The sequence below is a fragment of the Anastrepha obliqua genome, chromosome 4 (assembly GCF_027943255.1).
Source record: "Anastrepha obliqua isolate idAnaObli1 chromosome 4, idAnaObli1_1.0, whole genome shotgun sequence".
In the NCBI taxonomy this organism is placed as follows: Eukaryota; Metazoa; Arthropoda; class Insecta; order Diptera; family Tephritidae; genus Anastrepha; species Anastrepha obliqua.
In genome coordinates, this window is record NC_072895.1 from 67,510,411 (window position 1) to 67,538,066 (window position 27,656).

General features: G+C 35.1%; 1 protein-coding gene across 1 annotated transcript in view; it reads right to left on the reverse strand.

The window, feature by feature from the left end:
• The window catches only part of LOC129245772 (protein sax-3), a 223,264-nt gene extending 196,062 nt beyond the window's left edge, over window positions 1–27,202 (reverse strand). The window contains exon 1 of the mRNA XM_054884152.1: window positions 27,039–27,202. Within this exon, the coding sequence (XP_054740127.1) occupies window positions 27,039–27,063 (25 nt within the window). The 5' untranslated portion in view covers window positions 27,064–27,202. The remainder of the gene's footprint in view (window positions 1–27,038) is intronic.
• Between the last annotated feature and the right edge of the window lie 454 nt (window positions 27,203–27,656).

Genomic DNA, 27,656 nt, shown 5'->3' on the forward strand with positions numbered 1-27,656 from the left:
TCCCTATCCCCACCCGCATCTCTATTTCTATGTCTATATATATGTATCTAACTCTATAAAATTCAGCAAGACGAACAACAGACGAATATAACTGACTGTTGAGCTTATTGCTCACGACGGCCTCGAGACGTATTTAACAAAACTGTATCCCTGTAGGATGAAACGTCGGACTTGTGGTGCTTTTAGTGCCATTAAAGTACCACACTGACTAAGGCCTCGTTAGAAACAAAAAAAAATGTATCTCGATATCTATCTCTATATCTATCTCTATCTCTATCTCTATCTCTATCTCTATCTCTATCTCTATCTCTATCTCTATCTCTATCTCTATCTCTATCTCTATCTCTATCTCTATCTCTATCTCTATCTCTATCTCTATCTCAATCACTATCTCTATCTCCATCTCTATCTCTATACATATATCTATCTCTATCTGCATCTCTATCTCTATCTCTATCTCTATCTCTATCTCTATCTCTATCTCTATCTCTATCTCTATCTCTATCTCTATCTCTATCTCTATCTCTATCTCTATCTCTATCTCTATCTCTATCTCTATCTCTATCTCTATCTCTATCTCTATCTCTATCTCTATCTCTATCTCTATCTCTATCTCTATCTCTATCTCTATCTCTATCTCTATCTCTATCTCTATCTCTATCTCTATCTCTATCTCTATCTCTATCTCTATCTTTATCTTTATCTCTATCTCTATATCTATATCTATATCTATATCTATATCTATATCTATATCTATATCTATATCTATATCTATCTCTATCTCTATCTCCATCTGTATCTGTATCTGTATCTCTATCTCTATATCTATCTCTATCCATATTTCTATCCCCATGTCTTATCAAAGCAAAACTAAAATGTGCAGCCACAGTATTCTAGTATTTCGTACGATGGATTTAATAATATGGCAGTTATTTTTAATGTACTCTCTTTTGTTGTTGGTGCTTTGCCATTGCATGCATTTGAACATCCACTTTCGCATTTAATTTATGCAAATTTGTGACTAACAACGCATATAATCCCATTTGCTGCTAAATTACGATGCAAGTGAACGGCAGTGCAGAAAGTGCACAGTTTTGTTGTTGTAATATTTTGTGTGAAATGTGGGAAATAGTACTGGAGAGTTGCATGTATGGAAGCAGTAAACAAAAAAACCATAAAACAACACAATTGTTACGATAACGGCCGGTAGTGGAGGGTTAGGCAAAGCAAGAAGTGAAACTTAAAATGTAATTTTGCCTTTTTGGTATAAAATTCATGGGAACGTCGGGTTAGAAAGGCAAAAGGCATGCACATTTCTTGGGACGCGTGCATTTATTTTTAGAAATTTAAATATATGAGGCACACGGGTCTCCTATAACAATTTATATATTGATTTTGTGCACTTTTGCTCCTTGGGCGATCAATGTTCGTGTGCCAAAAATGTTGGTACATATTTTTTCTTGCATAAATAAACTTCAAAGAATGAAATGCTATTACTTGTTGATATTTAAGGCTTTATTTTATTTTGTTTTAGCACATTTTTTCTAAAGCACTCTTTAAAATATTTCAAATTAGCTAAAATTCTGATAGCATTTTGAGCCACTCGCAGAACGCCACGTGTCCGTGAAGTGGCAAGGAGCGTAAATGCGAAATGTCTTGAATAAAACACACCACACGTGTTCGGACATTGCTTCAATTCACAATTGAAGGACACTTTAGCTGTTTAAAATGGAAACGAAGAATTCCAATGAAACACTTAAACGAAAAATGCTGAAAGGCGAGTGAAGTGCCGTTACCGGAAATGCCTACCGTAAAAGATATTTGCCCTCAGAAGAATTGTAAGTTGAATGAGGAAAAAATAAAGAAAAGTACAGAGAAGAACAAGAAAATAGAGGCCGTAGTTATAGCCCGTGGCAGTTGGAGTTTAGGTGAAAGATTCTTTACACCTAAAAGTGCGCTTCGATGCTTACGGGGTATGTCTACTTCTCATGCGTACGTTCGTGTGTGTATGGGTGTGTAATATACCCGCTCTGTCAAAACCATTGCTGTCACTGCTCACCTGGTTTGGTTTCCATTTTCATTTCATTTCACTTTATGCCGCATTTTCTGCTATCCGCTTCAACATTTTTTTCTTTTCACTTACTCTCGAAAGCTCCATCGTGGTCTATGCATCGGCTCGGGATTCCATAGGGTACTGTTGAACTGCTGAAGTGTGCAAGCGTAGTAAACATGCTCGAGGGATTGTGTTTCTGTCAGTTTGAAAAGCAAAAAAAAATTAAAAAAAATACAGTACTTGCAGTTTTTAACGTTTTTTTCGTCTTTTTTGCTTGCTGACAGGCGCGCCCATCAAGTTGGGATTTCAAACGCGGGCAATTGGCAGTCAATTGATTGCCACGAAGGGAGTTGTTGTTTTGTTTTTGAAAGTATTGAAAATGCTACACTTTAGTTGGCAAAAAGCGCGTCCAAGCGTCTTAAAGTCTATTTTGTTAAAAGTTGGATGCTAAATATATGAAGCCGAACTTTTGCCGGGGAAAAAGTACGTGAATACGCCTTAAGATCGGAATATCGATTTATGCTGGTAAAAAACGCCTTAAGGTATGCTTTGTGATAACTGGAAACTAGACCGAGGAAGACGAGTTTTAGCGCCTTATAGTATAATATGTTTGGGGGAATTAAATACGAGGAATGTGCACCTTAATTCTGTTTGCTATAACTTAAAATGTTTCAATTATATTGTACTCAAAAAAAAGCATTATAAAGAATTTCACAATTAGGAGCAAATTTCGTATTTTCACAAATGATGATTGACAGTAATTTGTGGAAAATTAAACTTTTTTTGTGTTGCATGATGTAAATATTTCTTCGTCCACAATGAGTTCAGTTTTAAGTCTTTCGAAACGTCAAGTCCGGTTTTTTTTTAAATGCCATTTATAGAGAATGCCAACAGATCTGTCAGCATCACAAAATAATTTTAATTCGATGAATTAATTCGGGGAATTAAATACGAGGAATGTGCACCTTAATTCTGTTTGCTATAACTTAAAATGTTTCAATTATATTGTACTCAAAAAAAAGCATTATAAAGAATTTCACAATTAGGAGCAAATTTCGTATTTTCACAAATGATGATTGACAGTAATTTGTGGAAAATTAAACTTTTTTTGTGTTGCATGATGTAAATATTTCTTCGTCCACAATGAGTTCAGTTTTAAGTCTTTCGAAACGTCAAGTCCGGTTTTTTTTTAAATGCCATTTATAGAGAATGCCAACAGATCTGTCAGCATCACAAAATAATTTTAATTCGATGCGTCTATTAGAAAAAAAAAAATATTTGCTTCAAAACCCGGTTCTATGAAGAAAGCCGCTGGCGAAAGCCTGCTATTCTAAATATTTTCCTGAATATTTATTGAAGTGTAATTTTATTGGAAAGCGCTTGTATGTTATTTGTAAGGATGAAGCTTTGGAAAGCGTTCGAATATAAAGTCCCGAACTAGGCACAAAAGAAAGATACTGCAACATTTTAACTGAATAGGCAACCATCCTTATTTTATGTTAAAATTCTTTGGGAATGTCTTAAAATCAAGGGAGTAGTAGGTTGCTTTATGCCTTAAAGGTCAAGTGCTGACCAACCGTTGCTACAAGGAATGAAAAGAAACTGAGTTTCGCATTGCAGCTTTACTCATCACTGATTTTAATACTCAACGGAGCAAAAAGCTAAGATACAAAAAATTAAAAAATTTAAAGCGAATATCGACTATCTGAAGCCAATCCCTATTTGATTCATTCGAATTGGATACTCTATGCCACACTCCTTCTAACTCTCTTGCTTTGATTACTAACATGGCTTGGTTGGTTAACAACTATGTTCGTTGACCAGATCCAAAATTCAATCTGTTCATGGAATACTTCAAAAGACTACGTACTCTTTTTCGAACTATCTACTTCATTTGCGAAAATAATGTAATTCAAATTCATTTTTATTTCAAGCTATAAAGTTCAGTACATCAAAAAAATTGTTTTTCATACCATTTGTCTTCCTAATGTAATGTAAACGTACGAGATTTTCATCTTCAGTGGCATACCAGTAAAATTGGCTGCGTAAAATTTCAGTGAAACAAATTGTGCTCCCAAGCTGGCTTTTTTAATAAACTTTTTTAATATCCATGTTTTGAAAAACAGCCAAAAATGTTTATTTAAATAGGAGATAGAGGATTAAAATGCACAATAAAAAAACCCCTCGTGCAATTCTACTGCAGAAGACTCCAAAAATATATCTGGTGTCGTTATACTTATCATTTTCGTTGAATTATTCAAACTTTCATCCAAAATTTTAAAACTTCAACCCCCTCCGTAAAGCAAAAACTAAGACCTTACCGACAAATACTGTCTTCGCAAAGTTCACTCTAGTGGCATCGTCTTTACCATGTTTAGCGCTAGTTTGTTTTGAGTAATCAGTATATAGAAATTTCGACTACTATTTGTCATTTTGTTGGCGATACAGAAACATTCATTCAAAAAATTTATGAAAGCAGCTTCATATAATCTGAATATTAAATATGATTTATGTCTATGTGAGAAAGTTATCGTCATCAAATGCGTTTACTTAAAGCAGTTGAAAGTGATTGCGGATGATGAAATATCACGGCTTTTTATACACAGAACGCTCCCGCTGTCAGTACAGCTTATAATGGGCAGTGACAAAAACTCAAAATTTGAAATTATAAACTGGAACTTGAAATCGACCGGCTTTAAAGGAAAAGAAAGATGAGGAAAATGCTCTTGTTGTGTGGAAAAAAATCGCGACTTTTGACCCTAAAAGTAGTTGTAGTTTTGACGGCATATTAAATTTTGTAAACAGATTTTTGTAGAATTTTTCACGCTTGGTGCTAATGGATGTAGAAACAGAGTTGCACATTTACATTTTTGTTTTGATGTTGATGCATTTCTTACATTTACTTCAAATTTTATTAAATATCTTCAGCTTTTCCTTTCAATATTAAAATATATTCATCCATACTTATTTTTTTCCATTCCCACCCACTGTAGCTCCCAAATGATTGCCCACAAATAACGCCTCCATCTCTGTTTCGAGTTTGCTTGGCCGAGTCACGCATAATTTCATTTTCAAATTAGCTAAATTTCTTTGCAAATACGTACATGCGCATTTTCCCAACCCACCTTGCTCAAAAACAAAAAAAAAAAATTGTTTACCATCTTCCTTTCTGTGCTTACAAAGCCTCGCCGGCTGTCACACCCCTGCAAACGCCTATATGTATATGTGTATGTAAGCATGAACGTGTGTATGTATGCGTACATATCCGGAAAACAGGAAATGGAGAAAGCACTACACTTGGCCTAGCAGCTGTTCAGTCACTGAATCAGCCAGTCAGTTAGGCAGCCAGTCATTGTGTGAGTCAGCCGCCATGGCGGAAAAAGCAAAGTCCCTCATTTGTTTGAAAATCTAATTAATTTGCTTTGCTTTACCTTCGCTTATTCACTTATTCGCTCATTCGTTCTTTCGTTTGTCGCCCGTTTTAGGTTTTGCTTTCATTTTCAAGCTTGATGCCATCATTTTATCATTCATTTATACATTCATGTCGCTCTTACACATACATATGCACGTAAAATTTTTCTTTTAATGGGACACTCCAATGCGGACATGCTTTTTATTCGGAATTTTCTCTGTGTTACCATGAAATTGAAGAATTTTTTTTCATTTGATATTTTTCTTTTCGAATAATTTTTTATTCTTGCGAAATATTTGGATAATTTGAATTTTATCTTTGCATGCAATCTGCTGCCTTTGTCGAAACGCCCACTTACAAATAAACGTACAAATGTTCCTTGTTTTTATTTATTTTGTTTTTAGCTGCATTTACCTCAATTCATTACCTTTGCTGTTTTTGGTTCGTATTTTGTTCTGCTTTTTCCCTTGCTCGCTTTTTCCTTCTCCAAAGCCGCTATCTTAATCGCATTTTCGCTTTAATTCACCGCCTTTTGTTGCTGTTTTGATTAGAATATAATTTTTGGGTGCTTAGTATTTTGAAAACTTTTTTCTACCCCCTCTACTTGTAGCTCAGCCGCCTTTTCCACCACCTTGGCAACACCAAACAGCGAATTTATGGCACAGAACACTCGAGTTTTTGAGTCATATCTATTTCCCTCCTTCCCTTTCTCATTTTTTCTAATTACTAAGGTTTTTGTGGTTGCTGTGTTATGCGGCGAAATAATGATTTTATGATAATTTTTAATAATTCCACTGAAATAGAATTTTGCTTTGGATGTGTTTCTATGCAATAATTTGAGCTGGAAATTTTAAATGATTTTAAACGCAAAGAGAAGGAAAATGGCAAGTCAGCTGGTTCACTAGAATGGTTGCTTCACTGAAATCGCTGCTTCAAAGTAATTTTAGTGTTCACATTTGAATAATCTATAATACATACGTTCACGAATTTAAATAAATCGAAAAAAAAAATTTTAATCTATAAAGGGATCAGTGAGTACAGAAAAATGGTGAGTACAAAAATGATGAGTACAAAAATGAAAGTGCACATTATTTGTGTTATAAAGTGAGTGAGACCAAGTGAGTGATATAATAATAAGGTCAGCACATATTGATAAGTTTCGACTATATTTTTCTTCACATACATTTTATTTATTTATTTTTTTCAACCAACCATCGTAGGCGAATCATCCCTCACCAAGCGAATGCGATCTCGCAGGTATCGGCTCACAGAAGAAGAACACTCAAATGATCGAAATAATAGGTCATCCGTCTTACAGCCCTGATTTGGCGTCTACACTTTTTGCCTTAATATAAAAAAATAAATGAGAGCTAAATGTTTTTAACGTCTGAAAAAGCTGTTGAAGACTTTAAACAACTCGTTTTAGAGGTATCCACTTCTGAGTGGCAAAACTTCTTTGAAAATTAGTTCAAATGAATGCAGAGTAGATTGATTTCTAAGAATAATATTATTAAATACCAATAAATATTATTAAATACCAATAAATCATCTTCGGTATTACTTTACTGCGTTTTCATTATTAGCCGAAAAAAGATTTTTTTACTTAATTCATCAAACTGCTAATCGGCGAGGTAAGATCAAGCCTTCCCAGTAGTTTTGAAATATTTAATAAAATAAAATAAGTTTATTTTCATATCTTCGAATTAATCCATTGGCGAAACAATTTATTACGAACTCTGAGCTTTTGGCAAGCATTGAGTGGAGAAATATTCGTTTAATCCAATAGAGCCGTACTAGGTATAAGGACCCAGCTGGTATGAATTCATTTGAAAATGTGGCAATGTGAGAATTTGGCAATTTGACTCTTATCATTGCCATACGAACACGTTTGTCGAAATTCAAAATACTTGAAGGCAATTTCATGGCAAAAAGATTAAAATAATTTGTGATATGTATAACTTGCATATTTCAAACGTATAGAGGAACATTTTTTTACAGAATCATTATAAATGAATAAATTTTGGGTTTTAGTTATTATTTGACTAAGAAAAATGTGCTTTTAATGTTTTAAAATGTTTTATATTCCAAGTTTTAGTTCTTTTCAACACTCAAAAGTTGACAACACAGCCCCTAATGGCCGATTTCCCGAAATTTTTAAATAAAAGCTTCAGAAAATATTTGCTAAAGGTTTTTATGTGCTGCGTTTAAAATTTTGTATAAAATATTTCATTTAACTTGGAAAGTAAGAAAATATGATTTCCCAGCCTTCGAACTCCTTGTAATTCCGAAGATAACCATCAAATATAAGACAGGCAGATGGCCTGCACTGCTGTAATGTAATATGATTATTTATACATAATTATTTTTCACGTAAATAAATAAACTTAAAGTCCTGGCCTAAGGATCAGACAGCGTCTGGCAATTTAAGGCTCATTGTGCTAGTGCTTAGCACAAAGGGCTTCAAATGAACAGAAGGTCTTGAAGGAACACATAATTAAAAACAGATTTTTAGTTTTCAGGATCCTCCAAGAAATAATAGGTATATGTATTAAAAATATGTTCTTCAAAGAAAACATACTTGGCTAAACAACTGATTAAATATTAAACACAGTTTTTAGTGATTGCGCAATTCCAATTGCAAAGTGCAAAGTGTCAAAGTAAAAAAAAAATAAACCTCTAAGTAATCTCGCTAAAATAACATCCGTCATCTTCGAATCAATGGAAAGCCCATAAGTAACGCGTGTTAAGCGATTTTTTATGGTAAATGATTTGTTTAAATTTATTTTGTTTGTTTTTTCATCACTTACATACACTTGTATCTTCTACTGGCTTACATTCAAATAGCTGAAATAAAATAATAGAAGCGTAGAGCAAAATAAAGGTAGGCACACCCATTACCGAACTTGCCAGAATGTTGATACTGACGATATTGAAATCTCAAATGGGCAATCAATATCTAGCGAAGGCAATTTTGATTGATCGCATCACGCTTTCAGCAACGCTTCAGCAGAAAAAGCTAACCACAGTAGGTGACTGAAAAGAGCTTGTGGGCACAAGGTAGGCCGGTATCAGCTAAGAATAAAACTTGAAAAAAATTACTCCTAGAGGATGTACTTGTATGTGTATGCGTGTAGGAAGAATCGTGATGCGCGTGAGGTGTTGATTTGCTGCAATAAAAAACACCCAAGAGGCAACACAACAACACATAGTAAGTACACAAAGAGGAATGAAGATCAAAATCAGAATCACAAAGAAATTTAAGCCGCGCGATGTGAAAAATGTCTTGGATTATTGGATAATTCTTTTGAAAACTAAAGTAATGGAAAACAAAAAATTTAAATTGTGGCAACTGAGCACCGGTTTGCAATTTTATATAAATAAAAGATGCACAAAAAGTGAATGCAGTTAAAGCGGCAAGAAAGTAGTAACAAGATGCACCATAAAAAGTTGAAATAATAGTAAAACATATTTAGTAGCAGCAGCGACGACGTCCAAGATGCAGCAACAATGAACGACCAGAGCACGAGCATGTGGCAGGATGGCGAAGTAGCACGGCAACTTGCAACAAATGCATGCAGTGCTGCACAACACATTTTCCCACCACACAAAAATCGCAATAATCGCTATTTATACTGCAATGACCCTTTCTCTCGCCGCTGCAATCACCCACTCGTTTGGCCGCATGCGCGTAACGCTTTATCCGCCTTCCGCACCAAATTAATTGAAGGCAATAAAAATCTCCCGCAGTGTTGCAGAATTGCAATTGCTACAATAATAAAAATCATAAAATGCATTGTGAATGGTTCTTGTTGGTGGCAGGCATGAAGATGTGGCGCGGCATGATTATTTGTTGTTTTAAATTTTTTTAGATTGGTGGCTCAAGCATTTTGTCTGTTGTTGAAAGCTAAAATTGCATATTTTCGATGCAGGTTTATGTTCGCAATTGGCACAGGATCCGCTTGTTGTTGTATTTGTTTTGTGTTTTGAAAGTGATTTCTTATTGATTTTATATGCGCACACAAACAACAAGGAACACCACTAAAACCAATACTAACACCGAAAATATCAGAACATAAATTGCAGCTGGCGATAAATAGCCCGGATAAATGGCAGCGGGATATTTGTTGCCAAAATAGAAAATAGTAATAGGGAAATTTGTTGGCAAATCGCCTAGTAAATTGTTGCATGCAATGAAAGGCTTTGAAGTTTGCGATTTAGGGCAATAGTGTTATTTGTTTTTGGACATTTTTCTATGGCTTCCATATTTTGCAGCTTCGAATTAAATCCTTGAAAAAAATGTTCATAAATAATTTGTGAAAGTTTATTTAAAAATGGCTTAGTGCATAAAAACTCTAACTGAGCCTCTCCAAGGTAAACGATTTAAAGCTTAGCACTCCGCTGAAGACTGCATGATTGTATAGCAAGCGCTTTTGGGATCGGGTTTACCTTGGAGCTCTCCGGCTGACTATAGAAAATTCTCTCAATAAATAGACGATTCACAATTAGTTTGATCGGCTAAACGTTTCTTATAAAACGGTAGAGCTAACTGTAGGTGCTAACAGTAGTTAGTAAGTTAGATACTAAACACTAATACAATTTAAAAGTAAGCGTTCGGTGCGAAGAATGTCAGTATATAAAAAACCAGTCACAAGTCACTAGTCACAAGTCATTAGTCACAAGTCACTAGCCACTAGCCACTAGTCATTGGTCACAAGTCATTAATCAAAAGTGGCTTTTTACTGTTGGCTGTATACTGAAATTCAGCACAGATAAAATCTGAGTGAAAATTGTCACTAGTCGCTGGGGTCTAGTCACTCCCTCGTTATTGAAACTACTGATTTTTGCTTTCTAAATCATTGAGTAAATTCAAATCATAAATATTTTTGAAAAGCTTAAGTAAAACACAAATCGTGAACCAGAGATTCTAGAGACTATACTCTAAATCTTGCAAAATATGTGCAGAAGGAAGACCCTTTTCTCAACTTTGTATCCGCATTCGTGAGCATGAGCTGCGTTGAGTCCATTATACGTAGAACTGAATTCTCTGAAAAACTAAAAACTTATTTTTTTTCTCTTCAGTGGAATTTCTTAAGCGTTGGTTAAATGACTCATTGAAATGTTTTTTGAAGTTTCCTATATTATATTATTAGAAACGACATATTAATAGTGCAGTCAAAGTGCGCTAGCTGAGACATGTCGTTGTACACCGTTGATGGTGGAGACAACAACACATGAAAGGCTGATCTGCTTTAGATATTGACACTGACGTGATTTGCTGCACCCAACTAAAGCCACTTCAGCGGTTACTGTGCCCATCAAGCAGAAGGACGGGACCGTAGAATAAGCGTAACTATATTGCTTGATTACCTGAGGGTACAACTTCGACGCTATGAACTAGTCAGTCAATAAATTCAACCTTATACTACTAATAGGTGCCTTACGGAACTATGCATATTTATAAATCTCTGAGTTACAATGCTAAGAAGCCACGAAATAACTTATCAGGTTGTTAAGTTTTCAATGCTTTAAAACTCCCAGAAATTCCTTCACACTCTGGCACATTTTTTGATACAACAAAATCTTAGCAACATTCATGCTATGTAAATATTTACGTCATACCGTCCGCTAGAGGTCAAAAATTAAGAAATAACGAGTGCTGCATTGATAGCGTTTTAATTTTTGTTGGTTTGCCTCCAAGAAACGGCTGCCTTCGCAAACTATTCAAACACTACATGAGAAAAAAAAACACACTACGTGAGAAAAATATTTTCTTCGCACTTCAACTTTTCACTGCCAATTATTGCGAATCCTTCATGGCTGATTGTGGTTAGAGCAAAGCTTATATAGCATTAGCACGTTTTTTAGCTTTGCTCAGTAATATACACAATTTCAGATTATTCCGCATTAGAAAACTTTCTTCTCTTCTCTATGCAATCCAGAAAATTTCCAACCTTGCAGTTTGCACATCTACCACCAAAGAAGGTAATTAGGAACTCGAATAACATGTCAGTGGACGAAGTGCGAAAAATGTGAAGAGAGATTAGTTACATAGAGTTGCACAGGATACATACATACCGACACTAATTTGATTGAACATCCTTGCAGAGAGAGCTTAACTATAGTTTTTTGAAAAGCATTTCAGGAAAAGTTATATGGATACCAGAATTGTGCATTGAGCGTAAAAAAGGGCAGATATACTTCAGAATAATTATTTTGTATTTTAGAATATATTACAAATATACGCAAGGTGGCGCAAAACTAATCGTCCACCTTGTATTTCAGAAGGGCGCAGGCAAAACACGTCAAGCCGTTCAAAATTTTGATTTTTTTTTGTGCACGACTTTTTCGCTTTCATTGTAAGTCGAATAATTTCAGAACTAAGAGAAATAAAATAATAGTTTTCTGAAATATTTCTTTCTTACTTTTTAATACAAAAAAATTCGGACAATTTTTTTTTAAGAGTTTTTTTAAATTTTGTTTTTGAATTTCCATGAATACAAAATGGCGGATCAAAAATGAAGGGAAAAAGGTTTCACAATTGAAAGTGAATCTGAAGGCATTTAAAAAACGTAATCCTCCATTTTGAATTTGAAAAATTAATACCGTATTCGATAACAGCAACCCCAAAAATGCTTGTATGCTAGACAATATGAAATTTTGATCCTTTGTTTCTTCACCCAACTGTCACTTTATTAATAAATAAATAATGTACATTCAAATAATTTTTTCCGAGTTTGTACAAACTTTTTAGGTAGAAAGTAATAAATCCTGATTTGATCAAGTTACATGCGGCATATGTGCCCCCAATTTGCAGTGGACCACATTTGACCACAAAATGGCCCTCAAAAATATTCACTTGCTGGTATGGGAAAGGGAAGCATGGCAACTACTCCTGGTTCTTAGCTCATTTTGGTGTATTTTCTGCAGGGATGCATCTAATAAAATATATAAACACACAGCACCAAATTACTCAGAAAGGATTTACCCAAAATCGATGAACATTCCAACTCATCAAAAGTAACTGCGCGGTAATTTACTGCCTCCATTTCACTTACAAAAAAAAAAGAAAAAGAAAACCAAAAGCTTTGGAAAATATAATCATGCTGCAATGTAAAAACAGCAGCAAATGGCAAAATAAGCAGTGAGTGGTTTCAACCATAATTTGCGACAAAACTACTACCGCAAATTTTTACTAATTACTTGCCAACTAACCGACACAGAGTGGTCACTAAAAACGTAGTGGTTAAATGATGTGAAGTGCAGGACGACAAGAAACGAAGGGAATAAGCCATTTCGAAAAACAAGACGAGTTAATGCGCTACTCCAGCTACTTAAATCGCCCACACAAACGACTTCGTGCACATAGAAATACACACACAAACAACGTAAATAAGAACAAGCAAGCGAAGTATGGAATAGACAGTGCTGAGCACTTAAACGTACATATGTGATTTCAGCAGAAAAAAAACGCACTTAAGGAAGAGAAAAGCGAAAAGCGGATAGACGCTTGCTGATAGCTGGTAAAAGTGGATTTACACCTCGGTTCCCCCATCTGAATGGCAGAAGAGCAAAAGTTTATTTGTTTTACTTTTTCACTGCTGAGTTTTTGCTTTGCGCTTTTGAATTTTCCTTTATTTTTGTTTCAAATAAAATGAAATTTGTGGCAATCATTGGCATTAGTTGCCTTTTCACACTTACACTTGTAACTTCCCCACCCACCAAGGGGAGCAAAAGGAGAGCACATAAAAGCACACAATTCAGCGCACTTGCTATACACACATACATACATATATATGTACACAAATCCATCCATGCATGCACAAGTACACTAGTAACTCCTTCATATGTAAGGCAACCTTCAGTGCGTTCTGTGTGCGCGATTGCTACTTTGGGACGCATTAAAGACTGCCGTTAGAAGAATGGGACTTGGAGTGAGTTGGCAAATGCACAGCTCATCGCCCACCTTGATTATCTTGTGCCCGCTATATTTTCACTATTATTCTTACTAAGGCACTTTTCCACCAGTCATTCGTATATGTTGTTGTTTCTCAAACTTAAAGTTACACGAATTTTGTTTAAACTTTGCTTTTGGAAATAAGTGGAATAGATGTTTTTGCAAAATTACAAAAAGCAAATGGTGTTTTATATAGAGGAAAATTATTGTGGGTAGAACAAAGAGAAAAGTAAATCCCCTTTGTAAATAGAACATGACTTTATTGATCGGCAAAAAATTTAATTACTAAAATTATTTAGCAATTACATTTTTTGTAAATTTAAAATTTGATCCAAATACCAATTATAAATACAAGTCTATTTGTAAATATAATATAAAAACAATAAGAGCGGTGCTCCATAACCAGAGCAATGGTTCAACCATAGAAGTTGACTTCGCATCATCTGATTTAACTATTACGTGGCCAGCGAGATAAATGAAGGTAGGTAGGTAGGTAGGTAGGGTGGTTGTCGTAAGACACACTTAGACCTTCGGAAGGTCCATTGTGATACCACTGGAGCTTATCCTTACTCTACGTGTTCCCTTTCAAACCATCCGGTTGCTTTAATAAACGAGCAGAGCTTCGTTAGCTTTAGATGGGCTATATCCGCTACATCGGTTAGAAATGCTGTATCGAGGGTGCGCAGCCTTCTCCTAGCTAGGCTTTCACACTCACATAAAAGGTGTCTGACTGTTTCCTCTTCTTCTGTATTTAGACAGCTTCTACAGAAATCGAAGTAAGGTAGTCCTAACCTTCTAGCGTGGCTGCCTATTAAACAATGACCTGTTAAAACACCTATTATTTTTCTTATAGATTTCCTGTTGAATCTTAGCAAGATCTTCGATCGACCGCTGTTCCGCCTTACAATTTCCTGGAATGTCCCTGTGGCCCGGTACCCAGATAAGGTGCACCTTGTAGCACTTAGATACGTCATCTAGTAGTTTAAAACATTCTAGAACTGTTTTTGACGAGTGTGTTTTTGATTCCAGCGCTTTTATTGCTGCTTGACTGTCCGAGTAAATGAAGACTTCATTTGTGGATAATACTCTCGTTTTTATCTCTTTAAGCCCCTCTTTTATGGCAGTGACTTCCGCCTGAAATACACTGCAATGATCAGGTAAGCGGAATGATTGGCATACTCCGAGTTTGTCGGAGTAGACCCCTCCACCTACTTTGTTATCCAGTTTTGAGCCATCTGTGTAGATGTTTACTTTATTTATCTTAACAATGAGCCCGTTATCCCGTTCCTCTTTGGAAGGAAATACTGTGACGAAGGATTTATACAAATTGATGTCCTTGGTCCTACAGAAATCCGTTGTGTTGGGAATGCAGGGGAATTGTTCTAAAATTGAGGAGTGTCCTCTTTGGTTCATTCTGAGTAGGCCGATTTCTCTTAGTCTGAGAGTTGCTTTGGCAGCTGTTTGCTTACCGTACTGCTCTATTGGTAAAATGTTAAGCATGATATTTAGTGCATCTGTGGGTGTGGTTCTGAGGGCCCCGCAAATGCAAAGACTGGCCATTCTTTGTACGTGTGCCATGGTTCTTTTAATGTACAATTTATCTAAAGCTGGCCACCATACTAATATGCCGTATGTTAGGATAGGTCTGACAATTGCCGTGTAAAGCCAATATACGATAGATGGGTGGAGATAAATGAAACTCATGATGAACAAATTTTTAGAGGTGTGCTCTTAAACAGACCGTTATTCGGCTCGGAGCGAATTTGTTTACAAAAAAAATTAAGATTGTGTTGGTGATGTACGAAAAAAATCAACCAATGACACTTCGTTGCCGACCGCATAACGACTGATTGGTCGAGAGTGTGAATACATGTGAAATGATCGTATAGAATTCGGCTGGCGAATCTCTTAAGTGACGCGGCAGCCGAAGCTCCACTCAGAATTTCATCATAGTTAAAGAGCAAACTTTGTAAACCTATCATCCTATTATGGGGTCAAGAAACAATTGTGGAAAAATATTTAAATGGTCCCTTCTTTTTATTTTTATTTTTTTATAAAAAATTTAGTGTTGAATGCATGCCACCTTGGCACCGTAACGGAGATCAAAAACTACATACAGAGGAGGGAAATGATGTAATACTTTTATTTTGCTAAGACTGTAAAATCCATCTTCAGTGATGATTTCAAACTAAATTTTCTGTGTAGAAACTGGGTCAGTACGTTTAAGAAAATTTGCTGCAGTCAAACCCAGTAATCTGTGTGAATAGCTGTATTTGTGATACTCGAAATAAGTCGTTGTAGGATATCAATAACTCAATTTTTTCTCGAGCGGTGGGGCGCGCAGCATCATCTTGCACCAGTCAGCAGTCTCTTTCTTATCACTTGCTACCAACTTTTTCGCCGAAAAATGGCATATTTTTCCCCAGTATCATACGTTATTTACCAAGGTAAATGTTCACGTGATTAAAATAATACTACGGGCCATTAAGTCTTCCCGAATAGGCACCGCACCACGCATTAATTTTTTGTGCTAGACTTACTGTTGTTCCTTATAAACAATGCGCACTAACATTCCTGAGGTACGGATTTTTAGTTTTCTTATAGAAATATATAGATCCTTTTAGCTCTTTACCTGAATAGTACAGGATACAAGAAGCGCACGTTCTGTTTCCTCCTCCTACTTCTTTCACAACTTTGCACCATCTACATAAAGAGCAAACTTACAGCGACCGATGTTAGTAGACGCATAACCTAACAGATCAGAGTGCATAGACATTTCGTGCATCGAGTATGTACTATCAACCACAACTGGTGTGCCCTAGATATCAATCCGGGATAGGGTGGTTTCGCGACAAGCCAGTTAATTATTCTTGTGTCGCAATTGCCTATAACGCGGTCAAATTGTATACGAAATTTCACATTCACTTGTGAGTTCGACAACGCTTGCTCAAGGGATTTCGCAGCCGCCTGTAACGCCGTAAGCGCCACTCTTATTGCGGGCAATGGGATCCTTAATTAGGTAATAGTAGTTTAGATTGGAGGTCTAGTCGGTTTCTATAAGGAGTGCGGACACGACTGCGCTAGAATTTAGTATCCGTCGCTATCCTTTTCATGCGAGAAATGCCTGAACTACTTTTTCCTTATTGTTTATATTTTTATCGTTTAAGCAGAGATGCCATTAAGGTTGACAGGGAGCTTTTATAGACAATTATGAGTAATTTTAGGTATTCAGGAAGAAAAATAAAAAAATTAAATTGCATAAGGGGTATCACCACTGTACACGCCTAAAATAAACACGATTTTTAAAGAATTTTTTTGTATAGAAGAAAAGGGAAAACAACCACTCTGATTTGGGAAGTTATTACTTATATACTAAAATACAAAACTACAAAGTTTGATCGAAAAATTTTACAAAATGGCGGCATTGGAGACATTTTTGTAATGTGGTTTCTCTGGAAGGAGCTCCGCGGCATGCAGCACAGAGGGTGCAAATTTTAATCTGGAACAAAGAAACATTTTTTTCTTAATCTAGATAAGAATAGCTAGAGAAACAAGTAGGGGATTTAAAAAATATTTATTTTTGTGGAATTAGCAAGCATTTGAAGGAAAAAACTCTATTTTGGGCTAAAAAAACGGCACTTAAATAATTATAACAATCGTTTAAATTAATCTATCGAAAATCCCCTACGCTCTTCTCTTAAGAAGGTTATTATACAGACGTAGTGAAAAACCTGATTAAAAATATTTAAAATTGTTTGAGTTATGCTGCGTGCCAATTTCAGAAAACGTGTTTTGAGAAAAACGCGTTTAAAGTTTGGAAATTTGGAGAAGTCGTTAGGTAGCAGTCACTAACGCTTGGTTAAAAGCTTAAAATATTTATGAAATAGACTTCGGTAACGTATAAAACTTTTTGTTCTGTATTTTAAAAGGTTCAAAGAATTTTTTAAGCTTACAAAAAAAAAAAATCAATTTTTTGAAATTTCTACAGTGGTGTTACCCCTTAATGAGATCTTTAGGATAGCTTGAGGGTGTAATGGTACGGTGAGATAGTGTTGCCTATATCAAAGAAGCATGTCTTCTCTGCGTTGCTTAAGCGTCAGTTATAAATCAACACATGCATGTTAGAGACATTTTTTTGCCAGAACTAAAATTTTGCACTGAATTTGTGCTCGACTGCGCGTCTGTTGTTTTTCCCCCCTCCTCACAGTTTCATACATCTTAAAAACGACACTAGTCGGTGTTTAATTAAAATTAACTACCATCTCGTAGTTTTTTCATAGATTATTGACCAGTAAGCTGCGAACTTCTAAAACTAAATAAAAATCACATACCTACATATATGCTGGGCCATTCATTTATTACTCATATGTATGTATGTAAATATGTATATGTATCTTTGTATATATGTATATCTTTGTAGATATACAAGAATATGTAGGTTTGTACTCTACAATTTTTTTTACTGATTATTACTTTTGTGCCACTTTGTGATACATTTTTTAATTGCTTCTCTCATAGAATGCTATGCTCACTCACACATACACACAAAAATGCAAATATTTATTGCGCTGACTCAGAAAGTGTCATTTAGAATGGAGGATCATAAACAAAAATTTTACTGTGCATAGTCGATTCTGTAGGCTTCGAGCTGTGGTGACCAGTGGGTTTTAGAGCTCATAAAATAGTTTACATTTTAGACAGTAAAATGAGTTGGCCTTGCAGCTGGTTGGATTTTCTTTTTTTTTTTGGAGGGGAGGACAAGTAAATTTATAATTGCTTAGAAAATCGTTTTCAATTTTGAACTTTTTACGACTTTCGTAAAGCACAGTTGGGATAAGTATAGTTTTTGTTTTTAATACGTGAACATTTTTGTGTGTAAACAGGGTACTTAAAATTGAAAGTAGATCCTTTTTTTGACATTGACAGTTGAATTAACATTTGCGACATGCTAGCAATTTAGTCTATTGTTAGAAAGTCATAAAACGGAAAATCTTTGGTTCGAACAAAATTGTGATATAAAAACTAATCAATATTTTTTCAAACTTTTTTTTTATTTTGAAGACTGAACATTGTCATTTATAAATGAAAACTAATATCGTTCAAATGACTGCCACGACTGGCTTTCCAGTAGGCCATTCGATCAACCCAATTTTTATTTTTAAGCACATTTTCGATTGGTTCAATTTCATGAATGGCAAAATGAGCCATGTCTGCGAAGATTTTTTTATATCACAATGCACTTTCAGTTTTCACGTCAACACAAACCGCTATTACATGCTATTACATCCCGTGTGACGTCAACAAATCATATGATTTCTTCAAGTTCGCTGAAAGACTGTGAACGGTCTGATGTTCGCCACACCTTATTTGGCCCCCAATGAGAAATTGGGTTGAAAAAAGGGCGTGAAAGCTAAATGTCTAAATATTCCATCTCAAATGACTACATAGGTCTGATTCTACCAATAAAAAAATACAAATAAAATTGAATTCCAACAGCTATATGAACTATCCTTCACATGCCTAGATACATTAGAGTAACTGGGCAAAAAACGACGAGAATCGTGTGTCTTCAAGAACGTAGTATTGTCGTTCGGAAACACCAAGTTTGCAAATCTCCTACATAGTCGCATTTTATTGGGTCTTTGCTACAGAAAAGAACCGGGAAAACCTGGAACTGAGGATTCCATCTTGATTCATCAGTTATATGTTCCGGTTTTGACCTCGAAAATTATACATAATAGCGGCAAGGCACATAGTTCTATGATGGAATAAAAAAAAGTGAGCTTAGTCAAGAGGCGTGGCACCGCCCAAAGACGTACATTTTTGTGCATATCATAATTTGTAAAATCCACAAACACCATGCTGAAATTTGGTGCAGCAGAAAAAATGTTTTGTTTTCCCAGATGCTACCCCATAAATATGTTAAATGGCCAAAAAGGAGGCCCCTCCTTAAAAAAATATTTAATGTGTTTTTATAGGGACCCTGAAAAACCCATAACACAACTATCTACTATAGGTAAAATAAAGAAGGAATTAAATATAAACAACAAATTGTCCAAGATCTCTACAAAATACTTACAAGCACAATAAGGTTAAAAAAAAACTAGATAAATATTTTCGTGTTTTCATCTCAAATTTTTTCTTAATTCGGAGTGGTTTTAGGCTCCTGTAAAGACTAGTTCAAATTATTGTAATTTTTTTTTTAAATAAAGCATAGAGTATGACCCTGAGGACATTTATAAAGAAAATCTTAAAAAGATAAGAATAATTTATTTCAATTTGTAAACATTTAATACCAAATTTACTGAAGGATTTGCAGCAGGGGTAAATAATAAATAAAATCTAATAATAAAAATATAGAATAGAATAATTTCTTATTTATATTTAAAGTGTAGAATATTTGCTTACGGACTAAAAAATTGATCTTTTAAGTAAATAAACAAAGAAAATATATGGAAATGGCCTTAAATAAAAATAAAGTGGCTCAGTTTTGTGGTCATAAAAATTAAAAAATAAAGACAGTAGTATCGTAGGAATGGCTACCCTTATATTCTATATACGTGAGTTTTGTAAATTAAATGATATGAATTAGTATACTACATATACACAGACATAGCAAAAGTCACATAAGTATTTTAAAACACTAAAAGGTTAAGTAAAAAATGTGGCCTTTTGTACCCTTTGCTGTTATCTCTAAACATACATATGTACACACATACAACCTTTTGGAGATAAATTCTGAGTATTTTTAAAGATTTTATACTTTTTTGATAAGTTTGGTGATTGAGCTGCAAGTATGGGTGATATTTTATGAAGTTGTGTGTCATCCTCAACCATTTAGAAATGTAATAAAATTATGATTTAATCGTTCACTTTCTAGGCTCAGAGGCTCTAGACTAGAATGTCTGATACGGATTTGTTTTTTATATGCTACGAGAATTTCGTGGGGTGTGTGCATTTAACGGCGCAGGGGGAGACTACGGCACGCAACTCCTCATGCTTCGTTGGGTCACAGGCCTTTAAATGAATTGAAAAAATAGAAGTATATGATCATAAAAAATAGAAAAACAGGAAAACATAATTTAGGCGTATTTACTATGAAGTACTAAATAAGTGCGGAAAAGTGGACAACAATTTGAAGAAGTTTATTACAACCATAAAAAGGTTTAGTTGAAATCAACGAGCCGATATATTGTATATTTCTCATTTATATAACCCAATTAAGGGGACAGATCCCTGTAAACGGCCATATTTTTCTTAATTTTCATTAATACTGCTTGAAATGATGAAGTCAAGATACTGTTTCCAAAATGGGCATACAGTTTATTTATACATTAAAATAATATAAATTCTTTTTTTATTTTAATCATTTAAAATGGCGGATGTACACTCAGTTTGCATTGTAGCATCGGCATCATTGACCTGAATACAAAAAACCAAAAATTTTTTTGGTTTATTGATGTCATAATTTCTATATGAGTTAAACAAAAGTGGAAAAAAGATTTGCGGAATAAAATGTTTCAAAAACAAAAATTAATTTTGGAGCAAATTTTCCTACTATTTTTGCTTCGAAAGAATTGTTTTTGCGAAAACTTGAAACACATAGAAAGTTATATCGTGAAAAAGATGTGTGCAAAGTTTCAGGGAGATCGGTCTATAACTTTTCGAGTTATCGTGTACGCCAATTCGACAAATATACAATAGTTTTTAGAAAAACGCGTCTAAAGTCGGCAAAGTAACTATACCTCTCCCAGCGCTCGAACGCGAAGAATAGAGTCGTCACGGACGATCTATAATAAAAGAAATACTTAAATTTACGTTCTAACATTTTTTTGACATATTCTTAAAGGATTATGTTAACATTTTATGAAAAAAAGATTTTTTTTTGAAATTTTACAGGTATCTGTCCCCTTAAAATAATAAAAAAATAATGAAAATTCATGAATATGTAATATAAATTTTATTATATATTATATTTTTTTTTACTAGTTATTTATTTGAGTTTAGGTGTCTGATAGAATAATTGCTAATTTTAGTTCATTTTCATAATCTTTTTGTGGGAGATCTACAAGAATCCAATTTTTTTTCGTACAGTGCTGTTATAACGTTGACCTCTTAACCTGGTTGTGGCAACGTCAAGTCTGCCTGTTTCTTTCAGTTTCTACTTTATTATTTCTATATTATTTCTATAAACTGCAGTAGGGCGAACATAAATATGAAAAGTTTAGGTTTTGTTTTTCTTAATGATTTTTGTATGGACTTAATTTTTTTCTAATATAATATAATTTCATTTTATTCGAATCAATTTTTATTGCATCCGAAACTGTTTTGACACATCCTTAAAGAATACCAATTTTTTTATATTCATGTTCTTGCCGCTATTGGCCAACATAAAAAGATTCTCGTAAAGCTTTGAAGTCGAAATAAATTAAAATTAAATTTCATGGGCCGATGCTGAATGTGAACTACACCTATACGTCAAGGTTGTTTCTGCATTTCATTTGACCTTTTTCAATTTCAGACTAACCCAATTTGAACCATGGAAAGACACAAAATCTAGCAACGCGTTAAAGTTATTCCGGCTTATTATGAAAATTTTCGAAGAAAATCATCTTCAGTGATTAGGCACCTTTTCACCTCAGTCAGATTCGTCAATAAGCAGAATTGCCGCATTTGGGCGAATGATAATCCAAGAGTGATTGCCCAAAAACCAATCCACCCAAAAAGAGTGACTGTTTGGTGCGGTTTATGGGCCGGCGACATCATTGGGCCGTATTTTTTCCAAAATGAGGCCGGTCAGGCAGTTACTGTGAATAGTGTTTGCTATCGTGAGATGATAACGAACTTTTTATGGCCCGAATTCGAAGATATGGATGTGGATGATATGTGGTTGCAACAGGACGATGCCACTTGTCACACAGCTAACGAAACAATGGCTCTTTTGCGCGAAAAATTTGATGGCCGAATAATCTCACGTCGCGGCGATGTCAATTGGCCGCCAAGATCATGTGATTTGACACCGTTGGACTTCTTTCTTTGGAGTTATTTGTAAGAAAAGGTGTACGTCGATAAGCCAGCAACAATTCAAGAGCTAAAAGATGAGATAATTCGGCACATTAACTGCATAGAACCCCAATTATGCCTCAGTGTCATCGAAAATTTGGACCATCGGATGGACGTGTGCCGCCGAGGCCGCGGCGGCTATTTGGCCGATATTTTATTCTATATATAATTGAGCCATACCAATATTATCATAATAAAGAGAAATGACAATAACTTCATAAAAAAAATTATATTTTATTTAAAATGAACACCGGCCCTTGAAACTTAACCATCCTTTACATAAAATTTAGTTACGCCTGAAGAAACTAAATCAGCTTAACAGAATCATACCAATCAAAATAGCACAGCGTCAGTGCCATCCGTGCAATCTTTCGAAAAAAATAGATGTTCCATATTTGCTAAAGGAAATCAAAAATATTTTTTTTTTAACTTTACAGCAGCTTTAAGAGCAAAATTAGCTATGTTGACTCAATCTTCTAATTATTCAAAATCTCAAGCAATTAATAGCAGTTCCTACAAAACTCCTTCGTTGGCTGCATATATCCGGTAGCAGCCGCACACTTGCGAGCATTTAAATAATTTCGAAATTTTATTTACCATCATTTCCTGTTGGTCTGCGGCAGCAAACCATTTTACTACTAGCGGTGTGTCGCTTGTTGGCCTCCCCAAGTTCGGTGTGTTCGAAGAATGCGTCGAGTAAATTTAATTTACTGTAAAATATGCATGTGCCGTTAGAGCGGTCGACTTGCCACCTCCGTCAGTGCGCCTTGTGCAAGACACTCAAAAACGTCTGAAGCAGATTTTTCACTTGAAAAAGCCATAATTTTAATTTAAGACGAATAGTGGGGCTGGCAGACAGAAAGGCGGGAAGGCAAACGGACGGACAACCAACACTCAACACTTTCTAAGATGGCAGGCGGTGCTGTAGAAATGGACGGACGAACAGGCGGGCAAAAATTAAACAAGCAGTTAAATACACGTATGTATGTATGTCTGTATATGTCCTACATATGTATATACACGTAAGTGGCGTTGTGTGCTCATTTGAGGCTGCCGCATGTCGCTTGGCCCTTGACTTGCAGCACTTTTCGTTACTTTGAAGGAATGTGCAGTAAAAACTGTAAGGAGAAAAAGTGCAAAACAACACAAGAAAAATATTTTACAAAAGCACAAAAACAAGTCACACAAACACTTCAAACTGAAATGGTATTTGTTACAAAAACAAAAATGTACAAAATTAATGGTGCTGCAAAAACTATTGAAAAATGTACGCAATTCAAAAACAGATAATTACCGCCTTTGGAGTATTACTTATTGCCACATTTGCCATACAACAAAAATGCAGACCTATTAGCGGGAGTGCATGCAGCCATACATATTTATATACGGATGTGTGTACATTGCATATATGAAAAACACTGCAGCCTCGTTGTCGACAAAGCAGTTAAAACTAAAAAAGGCACCAGATTGGCGTGAAATTTAGCTACAAAGAAAACATTTGCGCTACAACTACAAAGTGCTCAATAAGTCGACAGAGACACTAAACATTTCTCTGAATTTGGCTTCCATCAATCGACACCTGAAAAGCGTATCAGCGTGCCTCAAGTTGGTAAGAGGGTGCTTATCTACTGTTTAGCTGGGACCAGCACCATTTTGTGGACTTATCTAGCCTACCCTCTAGAAGACTATGCTTCGAATGGGGTGAGTATTAAGGATGTATATCCCGTGAAACCAGTGTCCCGGAAGGTGATTGTGATTTTAAGTCTCTATTTGCCAGCAATCCTGGAATTTTGGTGTTTTAGTTTCTTCCGTAGCATATGAAATGGAGGCGGAAAAATTCTCTTTTATACCAAAACAAAGCAACATTGGCTTTAACTTTTTCGTAATTGTGGATTTTTTGAAGGTTTTTTTTGAAATTTTAATATAAAAAGCAATGCACACATACATAAATTACATTGACTTACTTGATTATTTTTTTTAGCATAAGGGAACATTTATAAAGCCTACCACCGACCTAAGCGGACTTTTCCGCTAAATTTGCACGAAATTAAAAAAATGTATGAACTTCTTCCAACCTCAAGATAATTTTTTGACTTCTTTAGTTTTATGTTATTTAGTGAAATAATTTTCAATTTCAATAAAAAGATGTATTTAAAATCCTTTTATTTAATATTACTAAGGTGTTGCAAAAGAATGAATGTTTAATTCTGGGGATCCCGGAATTGTAACAACAATATCCTGAAAATCCCGTGATCGTAAAAATTAAAAAACGATGCATCCCTAAGTACTAACATTGATTTAATAAAACTTGTTTGCTTCAATTAAATTTTAACTCGCGCATTCATGCGTTAAATTTTCGTTACGTACTTTTAGTACTAAAGTACTCGTACTATGGTAGAATGAACTGGGTACATCAAGCGATAATGAGCCCAGCGGTCGCTTTCATTCCGCTCAGCCGGCACGAAGGCTACAGTCCGCATGCCGAGCATTTGTTATATGGAAAAATACGCAAGACCGCTAGCAAAAAAATCTCAAAAATCAATATAATTTTTGGGTCACTTCAAACTTGCACTTTATTACACTAAATTCCATGGGGTTTAACCCTGCTTACTCGAAACTCGTGCTAAAATTCTTGTTGAAAAGAAATTTTTAATTTTTTTTTAATTTGTACAAATTTGATACTTGAGTTTTTATGGCTTTTGTAGTTGAATGAACTATATTTCATAAAAAAATTATTAAAATTAAATAAGAAGCTAATAAATAGAAAAAACTTGTTAACTAGTCGATGTGCTATAATAATACCACTTTATTAGGTGAGGCAGAAAGCTGTGTGCGCTTATTCGCTTTGTTTGAAGACTGAAATTAAAGCGGAATTATCTAATTTAGATGAAGTTCTAGGTAAGGGAAGAAGTGCTCCCATGCCAGGCAAACTCGGCAATCTTAATGATTTTATCAAGAGTTGGAACGATTGACCCATCAGAATGGAATCTTTGGAATCACCGCAGCTTATATTGTATTAGGTCCATTAATATCTCTAATCGTTTTGGTCGCCGGCTTCAACTTTTGATCTTAGTCGTAGTGATAATAGTGAAAAATGTTTTTGATTTTTTTAATTTTGAACTGCATTTTGAAATACTGTAGTAAGTACCTCATAAAACACAAAACTATCTAGAAACTATTCTTTAAGTGTTTCATTTCATATTTAAATTACTATATAGTTCGATCCGGTGCAGCAAAAACGTCGAGGGATCAGTGGAAACACCTAACATCCTGAACTTTCAAATTCCCTAAAACTTAAATATTATATTGAGTAGAGCTTAAAAAGCTGTAGCTAAAGCTTTGTGAAGCTTTCACTTAAATTTTTTTGATATTTTCGACTGCATTAGTAATTTTTGATTGCATTTTTTTGGCAGCACAGTTTTCCGAACCGATCTTTATTTTAATTGCTCTTAACGAATAGCTCTTTAATCAAAATTTAAAACATTTTAACAGAATCTTAGCATACAATTGTGATTTGAAATAAATTTTTATCGAGCTCTTACATTTATAAGTAATTTTCTCTCTAAATTTAACTCTTGCATAGTATTATATATACGTAAAAATAAATACACAAATATAATACCCGCAGACAAAAATCATTGAAATGTATTTTATGGCATACTTAAAAAGGAAACCAGGCTGGGCCACCCTCTGTACGCGCATGTTCGAAAGTTTTCCAAAATAATGCTGATTTCTTGCACAATTTTCACTCAATGAGCATCACTTTTTTAAGTACTTTTTCAAGTACTTCCTACTGCTACATATTACTAGCGGCACAGTGGAACTTTGGAGAACAACTTTTGCAATATTTGTTTTCGATTGCTTTCACATACACACATGCACATACACACATGTACTCTATAATACTGATATCCTGTTTACCGCCTCTCCTTTCACTCATCCAATTAAAGTTATGTGCTCGGATTTTTTATGCAGCAATTTTGGCAATTATTAAACGAGCATTTTATGAACTTATTGAACCACTTCCAACAACGCTGCGTATTGTTTGTTGCACGCATTCCTGATGAGGCGAACAAAAAATGAAATAACAATAGGAAAGAAAATAATTGCGTAGCAAAAAACAAAATAAGTTTGGCTTTGCCTCTTCAGCTGACGCTTTATTTATGTGCGTAAGTACGTGTCTTTGCCGTACCTTCTTACAGTAAAAAATTTTCCACATGAGGGCCTGAACGCAAATTCCACGAAGGCAATAGCATTGAACAGGAAACCACCCTAAAAAACTACGCACTTCCGTTCTGGGCGAGTTGGTTTTCGTGCCTGAAATATATCAATACAAAAAAGTAGCAACAAGCACAGCAGTCAGTACAGAGCTTAAGTGCTAGCCGCACGTGTCACATAAAAATTGCATAGCGAGCATTTAAGTAAAATGTACGAAAATTACCCAAAACAAATCGGATGGGCATGAGGGAAAGAAAAAAATATGCTCATGGAAAAAGTGTATGACAAAAATATGCAGTAAGAAATAGAAAATAATGAAGAAAAAGCAAAATACCTACAGCTTGGCAGCGGCACCGCAGTCATTCACATTTTGGTTTGCTGCTCTTGAGGGGTGACTGCACCCGCAGCAGACACAAGTACGTCCTCATATGTATCAAGGAAAGGTTCAGCAAAAACTTTCACTAATGCTGAGCCAGCGTTTCTCAGACCAAAGGGCAGCCAAAGTTTTGTCATTCACTCGCTGTCACTGTGGGTGTGTGTGCGCGCTATCTCTTACTAGCTGGGTGCCAGGGTGTGTCCACCAGGATCTAGATATTGTAGGAGTATGTATGTTTATGCAGTGCAATGTCCACTTACATACTTGTCAAAAGGAATTTATGTCACAACAATAAAATTTATTGCATATTGCATTTTTTGTTTAAGCTCCTCTTGCGTTCACCGCAAAGATATGGGTATCTAGTTTTCTTCCCACTTGACCGCACACAAAGAGAGGGAATGCGACGCGCTCAATCCTTCCTTCCTTTCTTCCATCCGGTTTTCATTTATTTATTGCTTTTTATTGTAACCACAGTTCGTGTGGTCAGTTTGTAAGCTTGTCAATTTTCCAGCAGTTTGAGCGGTTTGCATACAGTTAATTCCATTTGAAAAAATGTATGTATGTCTGTAAGTATCGAAAT